At 42.0% G+C, this 17,893-nt stretch overlaps 1 protein-coding gene and 1 non-coding gene across 6 annotated transcripts; both read left to right on the top strand.

Annotated features, from left to right (window-relative positions):
- Nucleotides 1–891: 891 nt before the first annotated feature.
- trnag-ccc (transfer RNA glycine (anticodon CCC)) lies at nt 892–962 on the top strand. Its single transcript has one exon. It is a non-coding gene; the product is annotated as a tRNA-Gly (tRNA).
- Nucleotides 963–1,096: 134 nt separating this feature from the next.
- LOC129863802 (cytotoxic granule associated RNA binding protein TIA1) lies at nt 1,097–17,479 on the top strand. 5 transcript variants are annotated; one of them, XM_055936064.1, is made up of 12 exons: nt 1,097–1,358; nt 7,871–7,967; nt 8,684–8,782; nt 10,311–10,365; nt 10,602–10,689; nt 11,058–11,133; nt 11,416–11,524; nt 11,666–11,761; nt 13,376–13,460; nt 13,594–13,717; nt 15,515–15,660; nt 15,838–17,479. In XM_055936064.1, the coding sequence occupies exons 1-12, from the start codon at nt 1,330–1,332 to the stop codon at nt 15,974–15,976; spliced, it is 1,143 nt and encodes a 380-aa protein (XP_055792039.1). In that variant the 5' UTR covers nt 1,097–1,329; the 3' UTR covers nt 15,977–17,479. The 5 variants fall into 5 exon arrangements, with proteins under 5 accessions (XP_055792039.1, XP_055792038.1, XP_055792040.1 ...); XM_055936063.1 differs by having other exon boundaries at nt 15,512–15,660; XM_055936062.1 differs by having other exon boundaries at nt 1,098–1,358; nt 13,594–13,744.
- Nucleotides 17,480–17,893: the final 414 nt, after the last annotated feature.

The following is a 17,893-nucleotide window of genomic DNA, read 5'->3' as shown; positions in this document are numbered from 1 at the left end:
GCAGGCTCTGTGCTCCTTCCAGCTGCAGCAAGGGGCCCAGGTCCACCACAGCTGCCCTAGATGAGGGACTACTAGGTTGTGTCTGAAAGGAATGGACACCCTGGCCTATCCCTCATGTAGTTCACTACTTTTGACCTGAATGCAATTTCACTTAATTTCTTCCACTTTTCCCAGATGTTTGTGCAGTACACTGCCATTCAGGCTCCCTCAAGGATTTAAAGCTGCAATATGTACGTTTTTGGGTGACCTTACAAAATTCACATAGAAATGTGAGTTATAGATCTGTCATTTTCATTTAAAGCACGTCCCAGAAGCAGTATCTGTTCTATGTGTGTTGTGTCTATGCTTCCCGTTCTTAAGTTTTACTTTCGGTTTTGTACACCAGCTTCAAACAGCTGAAAATACAATATTTGTGGTTATGGAAAATATATTTCATAGTGGTTTAAATGGTACAATGATTCTATACACTATACTTGCTTGTTTTGGCACATAAACTGAAATTAGGCAAACTATTAGAATTTTAACAACCAGGAAATTGAGAAGTGATTTCTGCATAGTTCACCTTTAAAACAATTGGATCAGAGTGCATGGTGTAGCTACCATAGAAGATATTATATCTATGCTGGCTACCTCCATATTTCCAATCCAATGTGTGGTTATTTTAAATTATGTCTTATTTGTTTTTATACATATGTTGAAATAAATTATGAATAAGAAAAGTGACCGATGTGCTATTTGATTATGTAAAACATTGTGATGGAATGCTGCATGTGAACCAAAGGACATACAGTATTTGACATAACCCATCCACCCGCGACTGGCGCAGTTAACGCACCCGAGAGCCCGCGTGCAAAACTGATCTTTTAACAGAAAAAGGCAGAACATTGTATCGCGCCGCTGGTGTAGTGGTATCATGCAAGATTCCCATTCTTGCGATCCGGGTTCGATTCCCGGGCGGCGCAAGTGGTTTGATACATTTTATCCCAATTTTGTCCTACATTTTGGATGCACATAAAACCAAATGTAAACCATGCCATCTGTAGCACAAATATGATTTTGGCCATTCTGCCAGTGCTTTCAACGAAGCCACAGTGCGCATGCGAAGCCGTATATCCGCTCTCTTTCTCCGCCATTTTATGTCGCCTTTCCATTGTTCATTGAAGTTAGCAGGGGTGGCGGAGCTGTTTACTGCGCATTAAAACATTTTCGGGATATTGTTTAGTTGACATCAGCAAAATACGGGATAGGAGCAAGAATCCAAGGTCATCATAGAATACGACACACGTGGATTTTTCGCTCAGGGTTCGAGCTCACACCTCGTCGGAAAATATGATGGACGACGAACAACCCAAGACCCTGTATGTATGAATAGCGGCAAGCAAACTAGCCGACTGACCGTTTATTTTAAGTATCATCATGTAGCGGTGCATGTATCATTTGCATTTTCATAATATGTGATCCGTAATAGTCATGTCAGTCAGTTCTCCACCCTCCTGTTTTCTAGTTGTGTGCCAGCCGCACTGGCTAACTTAGCTAGTTAACATGTCAGACGTGTCCATTTTTTTTAGACAAAGCAAAGGCTGTAACGTTATTTTGTTGCGGACACTTGCCACTGCACAATAATTTCGAAAATGTTGAATTTCGACATTTATTGATATTGCGATGTTCTTATTAGCTTATACTACGGGAGTTAACTGTTAATTATTGTATATTTTGGTAATAACAGCTATTCGAGAGAGACTAGTATGCTACTAACTATCTTGCTTGCTAACCAACGTTAGCTCTTGTCTGCAGCATGCCGGGCCTCTAGTTTCAGTATTATGCGAAGCAATGCTGTTGTCATCAGTCTGATACCTTTCCACACCGGTGACCATACTCTACAAAATCTGTGAAATCATAACCTACCTGCTAACGTTGGCTAGCTAGCTACAATTTAACTAGCGACATTGCTCGGCGTACATCAATGACCAATAATCAGACATCCGTGTTATGCTAACCAATGTTCGCTAACTTGCCGTCCATACCGCTACAAATCTGAGATTCAAATTGGGTTTGTCAGCTAATATTTGTATGTCGCAGTTTCGGTGTTGTTACTACAACACTGCCATGTATGATAGCTAATGCACATAGCTATTAGCTAGTTAGTTAAGGAACATAATAAATGTAATGCAATGTGAAAGCGTGGCCTAGTCTTGTCGGATGCCGAGTTTCAGTTTCTGGGGCCTAGGCGCCTAACGTTACTAGCTCAAGGAAATTCTAACCTTGAATGTTACTGTATCAATCAATGTATGTTGCTTTTTCTCGCAGAAGACATAAACTGTGACAGTCACGAAATCTCAGGTGTGACAATGTTACAAATAATATGTACAGTAGCTGTAAAAAACGGTCGGGTGTTTACTGTTTCCAAACAGCCCAGCTAACTTTACTTCACTTGTTTTTCTTCTTTGTATGGCGCATCTCTGTCTTGGTTTCAGTATCACCTCAGTTGGCTTCTTCATGTGGCCACTGTCTATACCGTGCCTTGCTTGGGCGGGTATCCATTTTAAGACGTGAACTCCCAATATCCCACATGGGTAGATCCGTTTGAAAGCAATAACTTTTTGACAACATCCACTTTGATTTAAACAACAATTTAAATACATGTTTGCCCATAGAATACGTTTTCAGAAAGTGGATTTTTGGACTTGTGTGCCAAAACGTTCAGGAGATAAAGGTGCTCAAAGTTGACATATTGCATACCCCACCATACCATGAGACATATATGGAAGCCTGTTCCCACAACTCCCCAAAATGTACCAGACAGAGTTATGAGATAGTATTTTATCGAATTAATGTTTTAGTGCAATGTGCCAAAGGCCTGTATTGCAAAGAACACTTTTTTTGAGTTCTATGTCTTTTTGGTCTATGCTCCTTCTGTGCTGTGTGCACTGTGCACCTTCACACACAGAGACCAAGTCCCTCCACCTATCAATCACAACTAACGACAAAAGATAACTTCTTCCTCTCTGACAACAAGTAATTTAAACTCGCTATTTGTGTTTGAGATTTGATCCAACAGATTCAGTTATATGCGCACCGAAACACTTAGATACATTATTTGACTGTAATAGACGAGAACTGAATGTTTATAACGATGCTCTTTTTATGTATTAACTCCCAAAACGTAGAACAGAGCAGACCCTACTAAAACTAGAGTAACAATGAACATAATTGTGGAAAATGTATGCTCAGTTCTTTTGCTCGAGGCATTGCAGTACCATGTACCACCGGCAGAATTTTCGCCACAGACTTATGTGCTAGCTGTCTAGTCTGCAATGAGCATAAAAATACATATTTATATAAGGAATTGTGAACTAGTTTTCATTCTGAGAAATAAGTATCTTAACTTTTTTGGGTTACTACATGATTCCATATGTCATTTTATAGTTTTGATGTCTTTACTATTCTACAATGTAGAAAATAGTCAAACTAAAGAAACACTTGAATGAGTAGGTGTCCAAAACTTTGACGGGTACTGTAAGTATTCAGACCCTTTGCTATGAGATTCAATTGAGCTCTGGTGCATCCTGTTTCCATTGATCATCCTTGAGTCCACCTGTGCTAAATTAAATTGATTGGAGATCAGTTGGAATGGCGCACCTGTTTTTATATAAGCTTGACCGTGCATGTCAGAGCAAAAACCAAGTCACAAGGTCAAAGTAATTTTCCGTAGAGCTCCGAGATAGGATTGTGTCGAGGCACAGATCTGGGGAAGGGTACTAAAACATTTCTGCAGCATTGAAGGTCCCCAAGAACACGGTGGCCTCCATCATTCTTAAATGGAAGAAGTTTGGAACTTCCAAGACTCTTCCTAGAGCTGGCCGCCCGGCCAAACTGAGCCGTCGGGGAAGAAAGGCCTTAGTCAGGGAATTGACCAAGAACTCGTGTGGCCAGACGGAAGACACTCCTCAGTAAAGGGCACATGACACCCTGCTTGGAGTTTGCCAAAAGGTACCTCAAGGACTCTCAGACCATGAGAAACAAGATTCTCTGGTCTGATGTCACCAAGATTGAACTATTTTGCCTGAATGCCAAGAGTCACGTCTGTAGCAAACGTGGCACCATCCCTACGGTGAAGCGTGGTGGCAGCATTATGCTGTGTGGATTTTTTTCAGCAGCAGGGACTGGGACACCTAGTCAGGATCAAGGCAAAGATGAGCGGAACTAAGTACAGAGAAATCCTTGATGAAAATCCTTTACAGAGCGCTCAGGACCTCCGACTGGGTGCAAAGGTTCACCTTACAACAGGACAACGACCCTAAGCACACAGCCAAGACAACGCAGGAGTGACTTTGGGACAAATCTCTGAATGTTCTCGAGTGACCCAGACTTGAACCCGATCGAACATCTCTGGAGAGACCTGAAGGTAGCTGTGCAGCAAAGCTCCCCATCCAACCTGACAGAGCTTGAGATCAGCACAGAAGAATTGGAGAAAGTTCTCAAATACAGGTGTGCCAAGCTTGTAGCATCATACCCAAGGAGACTCGACGCAGTAATCGCTGCCATAGGTGCTTCAAAGTACTGAGTAAAGAAAGGGTATGAATACTTACGGAAATGTGATATTTCAGTTTTTTTTATATACATTAAAATATTCTGCAAACCAGTTTTTTCCTAGTCATTATGGGGTTTGTGTGTAGATTGAGGGACAAAAACAATTTAATCCATTTTAGAACAAGGCTGTAACGTAATGTGGAAAAGGTCTAGGGGTCTGAATACTTTCCAAATGCACTGGTATATGGTGAATCGCCCCTAAGTTTGGGAGAGAAAAAAGGAATATTTTTAGGCCATATCATCCAGCCCTAATAGTAGGTCATAATTGAGATACTAAGTCACTATTATGAGATATGCATGTCTGGATCATGGACATTGATTCAAACAATTACAAAGCATTCCCCTGCTACTTTATTTGGTTAACAGCTGAGGAATGGGGCGGGAGAAATGTTGCCGTTCTCAAATACATAGACGCAAGGACTCTAAAATGATAGTTTTAACCATGGTTTGAAGCTATACAGTGTCCGTTTGTAAAAGGGCGATCTGGGATTGGTACATACATTTTTGGACTTTAAGTTGTTCATATAGATAGACCTTGAGTGTAACTTAGGGGGCTGGGAGCATCAGTCTTACCCCATCAGAACCTCATGAGCAACAGTCTTACCCCATCAGAACCTCATGAGCAACAGTCTTACCCCATCAGAACCTCATGAGCAACAGTCTTACCCCATCAGAACCTCATGAGCAACAGTCTTACCCCATCAGAACCTCATGAGCAACAGTCTTACCCCATCAGAACCTCATGAGCAACAGTCTTACCCCATCAGAACCTCATGAGCAACAGTCTTACCCCATCAGAACCTCATGAGCAACAGTCTTACCCCATCAGAACCTCATGAGCAACAGTCTTACCCCATCAGAACCTCATGAGCAACAGTCTTACCCCATCAGAACCTCATGAGCAACAGTCTTACCCCATCAGAACCTCATGAGCAACAGTCTTACCCCATCAGAACCTCATGAGCAACAGTCTTACCCCATCAGAACCTCATGAGCAACAGTCTTACCCCATCAGAACCTCATGAGCAACAGTCTTACCCCATCAGAACCCAGAATATAGTCTTGTTGTACTCCAATCTTTTTTTTTTTTGAACAATGTAGTTGTAAACATACTGTTTAGCTTCAAAACATGGTTAAAACTATAATTTTGATGTCATGGATGGTCAGTACTTGCATCCGTATGTGAAAGAAGAATTTGAGAGTGGTTACATTTCTCCTGCCCCGTTCTTAGTGGCGGGGAAGTGCTTTGTTTGAATTCCAGATTGCCCCTGCAGGACTATTCAATGTCTGTGATTCAGACTTACTTACTATCTCATGATAATGACTTACTATCTCATAATGACTTAGTAACTCATAATTATGACATGGTATCTCAAAAATCCCAGTCATAAAAAAAAAAGTGGGAGTGGGCTTCCACACATCCACGTGTTCATCACTGGAACGAACCGGTTTTGTATGATATCATTTAAAAACGTACAAACAGTTGTTAAACTTTTTTGTGTGTGTGACTAGGAATATATTTTTACACCTATAACATCATTATCTAAAAACACGTAACCAGGGCTCTATGCTGATGTTTTTTACAAGGTGTTGAGAAGTTGGTAGGTGCGCACAAATATTTAGGAGCACAATGACAAATATTTGAGGTAATGATGCTAGAGTCCTTTGTTTTTCTAAGCACACTGGTGCTCCTAAATTACAATTCCCGGGCGCACGGCAAAAATATTTAGGCGCGTATGCGAGTAAAATGGTTGCACTCTAGAGCACTCAAATTTTATTGGCCACATACACCTAGTTAGCAGATGTTATTGCAAGTGTAGCGAAATGCTTGTGCTTCTAGTTCCGTCAGTGCAGCAATATCTAACAAGTAATGTCTCACAATTCCACAACCACTGCCTAATACACACAAATCTAAGTAAAGGGAAGGAATAATAATATGTTAATGTATGGATGGGCCATGAGATGCAATAGATAAAATACAGTATATACATATGGGATGGGTATTGCAGATATGTAAACATCATTAATAAAGTGACTAGTGATCCATTTGTTAGTGGCCAAATGGATCACAAGTCACTTTCTTAATGCAAGTTTAATAATTTTGTGTACATATCTCAGCAAATTCATATTTGTATATGTTGTAGTGTAGCTTAGAGACATATTTCACATCTGAAATTTTAGTGTTTTTGTGTTGTGCCCGTCATTGGTTGAGACAATACGATCTTGAATACAGTGGGTCATTTCAATCATAGAAATAGAATTCATAGAATGTACCCTTCAGACCACTGCAATTTAGCTGATACACAATTTAATTGTTATTGAAATTAACTTGTAAGTACTACCACAAAGATGACTGTCGGTCCGCCCACCTTCGAATGTCAACTTAGAATATACATTACCATTTCTCTGTGTTCATATGATTTCAATGGGCCTCCTATAGAAGATTGACAGTATAATTTAACAGATATTCCGATTTCAAGTCAACATTCTCTGACGTGTGGACCTTTGTGGTACCGTTTTTGAAAGTTGACATTTAAATTTTTGATCAGTTAAAACATGACACCCACCCTGTATTCAAGAGCATGTTCTGTCTCAACCGATGGCGTGCGAATCGCAAAAACGGCAATGTAAAATTGGGTCTAAGCTACAAATTTGAAAAATTATGAGTTTACAAGTTTTTAAATACTCCAGGTTAAATAATTTTTTTCATTAAACATTGTTTTCCAGAAAGGTTCAAATAGTTTGACAACCCTGTTTGTAATCTTTTAAATTATACTAATCTCAACCGTTTCTCTTTTCCAGTGATGAAGACATGGATGTTTCACTGTATGGTGGTGTATGCAACATTGTCAACTTTGAGCACCTTTATCTCTTGAATACTTTGGCATTCAGGTCCCAAAAAGTCATTTTCTGAGCACTTCTACAATCAGCAAATATGTGTGCAAGGTTTTGTTCAAAATGGATGCTGCCAAAAGTAATTGAATTCAAATGGATTTACCCGATGTAAAACTGAATCAGTCAATTCAACCTCCTCCTAATGGTTAGCTGTGAGGTAGAATACTGTGCTTTTAAAGGAACAGTTCACCCCCAAAATAACAAACGATTCCAGGCGGTTTCATACCTCAGTAACATTGTGAATGGTGGTGAACCATCCCTTTAAATCCAGATCTTCTGAACCACACTTCCTTGTCTATTTATTGTCTGCTAAGTGGAGCATCCATTTGTCTTCTATTTGCTGAGCCCAGGGTGTCCATGCTGATGTGTTGTCACTGTGCTGCAGGTATGTGGGGAACCTGTCCCGGGATGTGACCGAAGCCCTCATCATGCAGCTGTTCGGCCAGATCGGACCCTGCAAGAGCTGTAAAATGATAGTAGATGTGAGTCACAATCAACCTTCCTATTGTCTAGGAATGAACCTTCTCCAATCAGATTCCCCTATAATTCTGCTCAGAATGACTTAACACTGCGCCGTGTTCAGTTAGAACAAACGCGGAGAAAATGCAAAAAATAATAATAATAGCATTATGTGACTCGTTGAGGGGATTACCTCTGTTAAAAAAAAAAAAAAGTCTCTAGTTTTGTGCTAACCAAACGTTGACCATGACTAGGGGCCTATTCAGTGATCTGTAGCACATAGAACATTGCATAAATGTAATGTGTAGAGCCTATAGAAAAACATACATGACCACAATTCCCTGTTGAACATGACAGAGAGGAATGTCTGTCCTATGCAATACTGCTTTATCTGGAACCCCACAGAATGAGCCCCAGGACGGATTAGCCCAATAGGACAACAGCGTTGACCAATATTAGCCAGGAGCCTGTTTAAGAACACATTGTACGGTTGTGAGTCTTACCTCTGCGATTGATTCATTTTGGGATTCTGAGTCTGTACGCGAAGTAGAAGAAAGACGTCTTGTTCGGCCAATCTCTTAATGATGATGAATGATCACGGATTTGAGTTATATAGGCTAGCTAGAGGTGCCCATGAGTTACATTGCAAGGCGGGAGACTCAACTAGGCCTACCTTTTACAATGGTAGGATGAAATTCCCAGTTCTGACGTTAAAGTCCCTGTTCTTGTCCCCCTCCAGACGGCAGGTAATGACCCCTACTGCTTTGTGGAGTTCTACGAACACAGGCACGCTGCCGCGTCGCTCGCAGCCATGAACGGTCGTAAAATAATGGGTCAGGTAAGCTATCGTATCTACAGGGTGAGTCGGCTTGGGGAGGTTTGGCCAAAAGACAGGAGGAAGGAATTGAAGCCAAGCTCAAATCAGCCCCTATCCCCAGACACTTGACTTGATGCAGGTCTGGAAAGGTCGGATGTGTGTGAGCATTATGGCAGACCTATGAGAAGTGTCTAGGGGTAGCGACTTAGGCCCATTGACTGGGTATCACATTGCATCATGGTTATCACACTGCGTCATGTTGTCCGTTCAACCCCAACAGTTTACATGAAACATCAGTAAGTAGGACATGAATGGAAAGGGTCTCCTGATTGGTCAATAATACCACAACACCAGAAGAAAGTTTTGTAGGGTACTTAGGTTCGGTCTGAATGGGTGGTTTCATGTCTTCCAACGATAGGGTACTATGTTCTTCATCCCAAAATCTAGCTTTCTCCATCCCTGGTCTGGTTTTAGATAATACTACATATTCCGTAGATGGCGTTCTATATACATTAGGAACACACTGCAGGCCCCAATCTTGAATTAGTGGGGAAGTTTGAAACTGTGTAATTTGACTGAATTAGAGGCTGCCATTTGTTTGGGTTTGAAGCTTGCAGATGTCTCACTGGAAGTAAAACGTCTTGTTCCTTTGGCCTGGGGGGAAATGCTGAACGAACGAGCGTGGAGGACGGATTGCACTTTAATTCAAACACTGTATGAAACACCTGTTGATAAGATGTTATGGATACCCCAACAAAATGTATGGTTATTTAACTACAAAATGTAGCTTGCTAGTGTGTTGTTGTTTTTTAACGGATTCTGTGCCGTTCCGCTGACCCTGCCGTCCTAGATTGGGTGTCTAGATAATAGGTTCTTCTCATCCTCTGTCCGTACGTTCCGTGGTCTGAGTTCTCGCCTAATCCTACTGGTAGACAAAGCCTCTGGACGTTGCCCATGTAAACGGGTTCACGCTCAGAGGAGAAGACTTGTCATAGCCAATTGGTATTGGCAGCACGTCCCATGACTTGAAACCTGGTTGGGTTGTGAAATCTTTCTAAGTAGTGTCCCCCCATTTAACCCGTTTCAAATAACACTCCTCTACTTCTACACTGCCACCCTTTATTATTATTATTATTGTGTACAATGTGTTCTTTTGCAAATTCCTTTGCATAAAGAATCCAAATAATAACTATACTATATCTCTAAAGACACATTCAGTTGAAAATATTTTATCCTCAACAGGTAATGAAGGACCATTTGAGGAGTAATACAAGTTCGTAAAATTCACTTGTTTGTAAGTCCCTTGTTATTTGGACCTTTTTTTACTTCCTAGACGTTTTGTTCCAAATTTGATTGATTAGACAGTGAGACTGAATTGTGACATAGTCTGAGTGTGAGCAGGCTTTCCCTCTATCATTGTGTGACTACAACAAGCCCTCTGATCGGCAAACAGACGGACACGTGTGCTGTCCAAGTAAGACTCGCTTTTCACCCCTCTTTCCCTCTCTTTCTCTCTCTTTTTCTTTCTCTTTCTCTTTCTTTTCTTCAGGAGGTCAAAGTGAACTGGGCCACAACCCCTAGCAGCCAGAAGAAAGACACAAGCAGTGAGCAATATCTCCCTTAATACTTTGACACGGCCTGTAGCTAACTGTGTTTCAAAGGAGTGTAGCGCCTGTATAAAGCATGGAAACTTAAGATGTTTATTTTGGGGGGGGGGGCTAGACTGTGCATTCAGAGCACATTTATGTTATCCGAGAATATTCCAAGAATTGTTAGCATTAGTGCCTAAAATGAGTTGGCTATATAAAAAAACGTATTATACATATGATTCTGTGTTCAGATCACTTCCACGTTTTCGTCGGAGACCTCAGTCCTGAAATCACCACGGATGACATCAGAGCTGCTTTTGCCCCCTTTGGGAGGATATCGTGAGTGTTCTCTCTGCTCCTTACCCAAGTTATTATCTCAGTTATGCTTATTCAAAACACAACGAAGATTGTGACTATTGATTGAACAGAAGAGAACAACCTGTACTCACAGCATTCATCCGTCAAATATGTTCTCTACAGATCTTTTTCGCGTATCTCTCAAGAAGCAAGTATTCACAACACTTCTTAGAATCCTACTTATCAAGTGCTTTTCAGCAACGTGAGGCGATACCTCCCTGGACAGAAACCCAGGGAGACGGTGGCGAGGGAAAACTCCCTAGAAACACTGCTCCATAGGATTGATTCCGTGGCCAGAGACCATAACTTGCTATAGTTTTGCTAACAGTAGTATTTCTGTCTGTTCGTAGTGATGCCCGGGTGGTGAAAGACATGGCGACTGGAAAATCTAAAGGCTATGGCTTTGTGTCCTTCTTCAACAAATGGGTGAGTGTCCCCCACCACCCTCAGCTTACTGCTCACTCTTGGGTTTGTGGCTTGTGAGAAATCATTAGCGTCGGCGCAAAGAGTGTCAGCCTCCAATCCTTTGTTGTCGCCCCCCCCTTAGACAACAGCCATCAATGTTTAGCCAAGCATATACCACTCTGTAGTTCATTTGCTACTTTGGTGTAGATAAGGTTTAGACTCTAGGTTATACATTGATTACTACCACCATGCTTTATAAAGTCTGTGGATATTGGAACTGACTGAGTTTGTGTGTGTGTGTAGGATGCAGAGAATGCCATCCAACAGATGGGAGGTCAGTGGTTGGGAGGACGGCAGATCAGGACCAACTGGGCCACCAGGAAGCCCCCTGCGCCCAAAGCCACCTACGAGAGTGAGTTTGACACACACACCTCTCACTGCTCCAAAGAATGACTTGCACACACCTGCTGGCATTGGATACAAAAAAAGAGTGTCTATCTATTGTCATTCAAGTTTTAAACGAATCTTCTCTTCCTCCCCCCTTGTGGAGCAGCGAACACAAAGCACCTGTCGTTTGAGGAGGTAGTGAACCAGTCCAGCCCCAGCAACTGTACCGTCTACTGTGGAGGAGTCACTGCAGGGCTTACAGGTATATAACTACCTCGGGGTTTCCTTTAGGAAAATGGACAACGTGACCAGAAAGGTTTGCCAAAAGGGGAAACTATTCGAAACGGCGCACCTCATGCACGCGGTATGTGACCGAGATGAAAATCTAAAGATGCAACAAACTAGGATGGGTTGCTAATATGACTAGGATTGTGCTTTTGGACAATGAAAGAAAGTTGATTATAGAACTGGAAAAAATTGTCGAATGAAGAAGTCTTTCATAGGGAGCGCGTGGCAAAAAGGCCTAACTGGTTATTGAGTTGCAGCCGCCAGCGAAAAGCATTTTTTTTTTTTTAAATGTGTGGCGGTAACGTGTCGAGTATAATTGAAAATGTTGAGACAAGAAGGGGAGGGGTTTGTGGCGAATATAGCCTATAGGCATCTCTCTCCAATATGCATGCGCTCTGCTCTCCCCGGACTACACTGCTGTTTCCCGCCAAGTCTTGTGCATTTGTTTCATGTGAATTGTTTGCCCTTTTGTTTGTTTATTTTGATCAATTCCCCATTACATTCACTGCATGACCAAAAGTATGTGGACACGCCTTCAAATTAGTGGATTCGGCTATTTCAGCCACACCTGTTGCTGAGAGGTGTGTAAAATCGAGCACACCGCCATGCAATCTCCATAGACAAACAATGGCAGAAGAATGGCCCATACTGAAGAGCTCAGTGACTTTCAATGTGGCACCGTCATAGAATGCCACCTTTCCAACTAGTCAGTTAGTCAAATTCCAGCCCTGCAAGAGCTGCCCCGGTCAACTGTAAGTGCTGTTATTGTGAAGTGGAAACGTCTAGGTGCAACAACGGCTCAGCCGCGAAGTGGTAGGCCACACAAGCACACAGAACGGGACCGCTGAAGCACGTAGCGTGTAAAGATCCTCTGTAACACTCACTACTGAGTTCCAAACTGCCTCTGGAAGCAACGTCAGCACAAGACCTGTTCATCGGAAGATTCGTGAAATGGGTTTCCATGGCCGAGCAGCCACACACAAGCCTAAGATCGCCATGCGCAACGCAAGCGTTGCCTGGAATGGTGTAATGCTTGCCGCCAACTCGAGAGCAGTGGAAACACGTTCTCTGGAGTGATCACCATCTGGCAGTCCAACGGAAGAACTGGGTTTGGCTGATGCCAAGAGAATGCTACCTGCCCCAATGCATGTGCCAACTGTAAAGTTTGGTGGAGGAGGAATAACGTTCTGGGGCTGTTTTTCATGGTTCGGGTTAGGTCCCTTAGTTCCAGTGAAGGGAAATCTTAACGCTACAGCATACAATGACATTCTAAACTATTCTAACTACAGTATAACGAGTAGCGCCTCTCTCTCGCTACAGTATAGCTAGTAGCCCCCCCTCTCCTCGCTACAGTATAGCTAGTAGCCCCCCCTCTCCTCGCTACAGTATAGCTAGTAGCCCCCCTCTCTCCTCGCTACAGTATAGCTAGTAGCCCCCCCCTCTCCTCGCTACAGTATAGCTAGTAGTCCCCCCTCTCCTCGCTACAGTATAGCTAGTAGCCCCCCTCTCTCCTCGCTACAGTATCACTGTGATTGTGTTTAATATAAGACTGATAGGTATATAACCTTCCTCTATTTCCCCTCCTTAGAACAACTGATGAGGCAGACCTTCACCCCCTTCGGTCAGATCATGGAGATCAGAGTTTTCCCAGACAAAGGCTACTCGTTTGTGAGGTAAGACCACAGACTCAGAGAGTGTGTTTTGAGATCGACCCATATTGCAGTTGAACTGCAGTCATTGCCATTTGACTACTCACTCTGACCCCGTCTCACCCATGTCCCCCTCGCACGTCTCTACCTGGTCTAGGTTCAACTCCCACGAGGGAGCGGCCCACGCCATAGTGTCAGTGAACGGGACGTCCATAGAGGGTCACGTGGTGAAGTGTTACTGGGGGAAGGAAACCACAGACATGGTCAGCCCCATGCAACAGGTACAGGTGCCTCAGCTAACACCGCAGGTAACATCTCCCTTTCTCATACAACATCCATTACTGTCTATTACATATCTGTATATTGTATGTTATAACACATGTAAGTATATATATAATATATACAGTTGAAGTTTACATACACCTTAGCCAAATACATTTAAACTCCGTTTTTCACAATTCCTGACATTTAATCCTAGTAAAAATGCTACATCTTAGGTCAGTTAGGATCACCACTTTATTTTAAGAATGTGAAATGTCAGAATAATAGTAGAGTATTATTTCTTTCAGCTTTTATCACATTCCCAGTGGTTCAGAAGTTTACAAACACTCAATTAGCATTTGGTAGCATTGCCTTTAAATTGTTTAACTTTTGTCAAATGTTTCGGGTAGCCTTCCACAAGCTTCCAACAATAAGTTGGGTGAATTTTGGCCCATTCCTCCTGACAGAGATGGTGTAACTGAGTCAGGTTTTGTAGGCCTCCTTGCTCGCACACGCTTTTTCAGTTCTGCCCACAACTTTTCTATAGGATTGAGGTCAGGGCTTTGTGATGGCCGTTCCAATACCTTGACTTTGTTGTCCTTAAGCCATTTTGCCACAACTTTGGAAGTATGCTTGGGGTCATTGTCCATTTGGAAGACCCATTTCCGACCAAGCTTTAACTTCCTGACTGATGTCTTGAGATGTTGCTTCAATATATCCACATAATTTTCCTCCCTCATGATCCAATATATTTTGTGAAGTGCACCAGTCCCTCCTGCAGCAATGCACCCCCACAGCATGACGTTGCCACTCCCGTGCTTCACGGTTGGGATAGTGTTCTTCGGATTGCAAGCCTCCCCCTTTTTCCTCCAAACATAATGGTCATTATTGCCAAACAGTTCTATTTTTGTTTCGTCAGACCAGAGGACATTTCTCCAAAAAGTACGATCTTTGTCCCCATGTACAGTTGCAAACCGTAGTCTGGCTTTTGTATGGTGGTTTTGGAGCAGTGGCTTCTTCCTTGCTGAGCGGCCTTTCAGGTTATGTCGATATAGGACTCGTTTTATAGTGTATGTATATTATTTTGTACCTGTTTCCTCAGTATCTTCACAAGGTCCTTTGCTGCTGTTCTGGGATTGATTTGCACTTTTCACACCAAAATACGTTAATCTCTAGGAGGCAGAACGTGTCTCCTTCCTGAACGGTATGACGGCTGTGTGGTTCCATGGTGTTTATACTTGCGTACTATTGTTTGTACTGATGAACGTGGTACCTTCAGTCATTTGGAAATTGCTCCCAAGGATGAATCAGACTTGTGGAGGTCTACAATTTTTTTCTGAGGTCTTGGCTGATTTCTTTTGATTTTCCTATGATGTCAAGCAAAGAAGCACTGAGCTTGACGGTAGGCCTTGAAATATATCCACAGATACACCTCCATTTGATTCAAATGATGTCAATTAGCCTATCAGAAGGTCCTAAAGCCCTGACATAATTTTCTGGCATTTTCCAAGCTGTTTAAGGCACAGTCAACTTAGTGTATGTAAACCTTTTACCCACTGGAATTCTGATAGTGAATTATAAGTTAAATCTGTCTGTAAACAATTGTTGGAAAAATTACTTGTGTCATGCACAAAGTAGATGTCCTAACCAACTTGCGGTGGTTAAAGAACGAGTTTTAATGACTCCAACCTAAGTGTATGTAAACTTCCAACTTACATTATGTATATATATATATGTGTGAGAGAAAGAGTTCAAAGTGGGCTTGCTAAGGGAAACCGAAGTACATAGTTGATCTCTAATCGTTGTCTCCACAGCAGAGCAAAATTGGCTTTGCAGCGCAGCCCTACGGCCAGTATGCCCAGTGGTACGGTAACGCCCAGCAGATTGGCCAATACGTGCCCAACGGGTGGCAGGTGCCGACCTACGGAGTCTATGGACAGGCCTGGAACCAGCAGGGCTTCAAGTGAGTACTCATGAACCACTGAAGAGGAGAGAAAAAAGTGTTGGAATGAAATGCAGCCCCGATGTCAGGATGAGACTAGTATAAAATGACAGCGGCCCTTAAAGATCAGTCTTGTTGTTCAAGTTTCTTCTTTCTCTCCATCCTTCACCTGTCCTCTGACCTCTTGTCTGTGTGCAGTCATTTACAGGCGGGTGCAGGGTGGACAGGCGTTGGAGCGGTCAGTAATGGCGGCGTGGTGGAGCCTGGACAGGGAGTCAACGGGGCGGTACTGGCCAACCAGTCCGTCATGGGCACCGCTGGCTACCACACCCACTGATCAGCGCCGGCCCGGCAGCCCAGCGTCGGCCTCCTACCCTCCACCACCACCACAGGGATCCTACACACGGGGCGGACATGTTCCCCCGTCTTTTACAACACGATTTAAGAACTCTATGGCGGGGAGTGGGGATGCGTGATTCCACCTCTTCCTGTCCAGTCCCCTAATCCTGGTTATTACATGTAAGTTTAAAGGAGGAGGAGATAAGGCTTGTGTGTCATCCATCGGAGGTGGAGCGTTTCCCAGTCCTGGGATATAAGATACATGCATATAGCTATATGCACACAAACACACACCCATGTCCACACACAGACACACACATACCCTACAATGGTCTTTGGCCCCGTGTCAGATTGATTGACTCAAGAATCAGAAAGGACTATGCCATTTTTAATTAAAAAGTACTATTAAATAAATAAAATACACGATAAAAAAAACTAAACTGCGACGACTTTTGGATTTGCTTTTTCTTGTTGGTTTGTTTCAGAACAATTTCAACTGCTGATATCGTTTAAGAAACGACGCTTTGCCTGTTTTTGTTTCGGGACTGTCATTTTAAAGAAATGTTTATAGCAATGACACCATGGAATCATGTGAAATGTAAGAACCTTTTTTGTTATTTGTTTATATAAAAAAACATTTTTTTTTATGAAATGGATGTCAACTGTGGATTTTTTTTTAAACACGATTTTCAATCTCAACTAAAAACCAATTGCAGGGATTACTGCCGCTGTTCTTTCTTTACGATGCAGACATATTGCACAATACTATTACGCTTAGTTAGCTTTTCACACAATTTGATGTTACAAAAAGTCTAGGTATTTTGAATTGTTTTGCATTCCACTTTATTTTTCCTTTTGAAAAGTTTATTTTAGCAGGGCATACATACGTGTACTGTTTTTTGTATTTAAATAACCAAACAGTCTGTTAAACTGTTCTGACGCGGTATAGAGGGGGGAAAAACTCATGTTAATTATGGACGCTTGCTGTTTTTTTTGGACTGGCGGGCCGGGGGTAAGGGATCATTAACAGTAGACGTGGGCATATTCGCGTCACTGTCTAATGCTGGTTGAAGACAATATAAGGACAGTGCAACATTTGACAATTCCAGGGGCCTGTGAAGAGGGAACAGCATTGCAAAATGAGCTAGACCGATAAGTAATGTAGACTTAAAGTTATTCTGTGTATAAAACCTAAATATTGAACTTTTTTGTTTTTTTTTCAATTTATGATAAAGTAGTAAATGGTAATAAAAAAAAAACTTGAACGGATCAGAATTTTGAACTGGTTCCCCCTATGGAGTTGTTTTAGTAATAACGTTGGTTGAGACCCCTTGTTTTGCCTTATTTTGAGTTAATTTCATTTTAACCAACATATTATCATAAACAGCTCTTAAGGTCAGATTTTTTCAGACCTTGTGTTTTGAGGCGGTGTTTTGTGGGGGTTATGTTGATGCTACAACGTGTTCTTGCTTTGTCCCATTAAAATGCTGATACTTATAAACACTGCTTGTGGGAACTGTTCATATTTCTATCTCTTCACTGTTCTCGTTACTGTATTTTAAAAGGCTTGATGTGAGTGGGGTTCAGTCTTGCAATTTAAATGTTTTTTTTTGTTTACAATGAGCTTACATACTTGTAATATGCAGTTCCAGTGATTTTGAAATCAGAACACGTTGTGTTAGTAGCAGAAACTGGAATAATTGAACAGTCATTGAGCCAATATAAGAGCAGGCCTATCTACAGTACAGACATTTTTGACACAAGCTGTTGAGCATGTATTTAGGAACTACGGGTATAAACAAACAAAATACACTGAACAAAAATATAAATGCAACAATTACAAAGATTCTACTGAGTTATAGTTCATCTAAGAAAACCAGTCAAATTAAAAATGTATTGGGTCATAATCTATGGA

This window comes from Salvelinus fontinalis, chromosome 10 (assembly GCF_029448725.1).
Source record: "Salvelinus fontinalis isolate EN_2023a chromosome 10, ASM2944872v1, whole genome shotgun sequence".
NCBI classification, from domain to species: domain Eukaryota; kingdom Metazoa; phylum Chordata; class Actinopteri; order Salmoniformes; family Salmonidae; genus Salvelinus; species Salvelinus fontinalis.
Note: the sequence above shows the minus strand (reverse complement) of the source record. Positions and strands in the feature narration are given on the sequence as shown.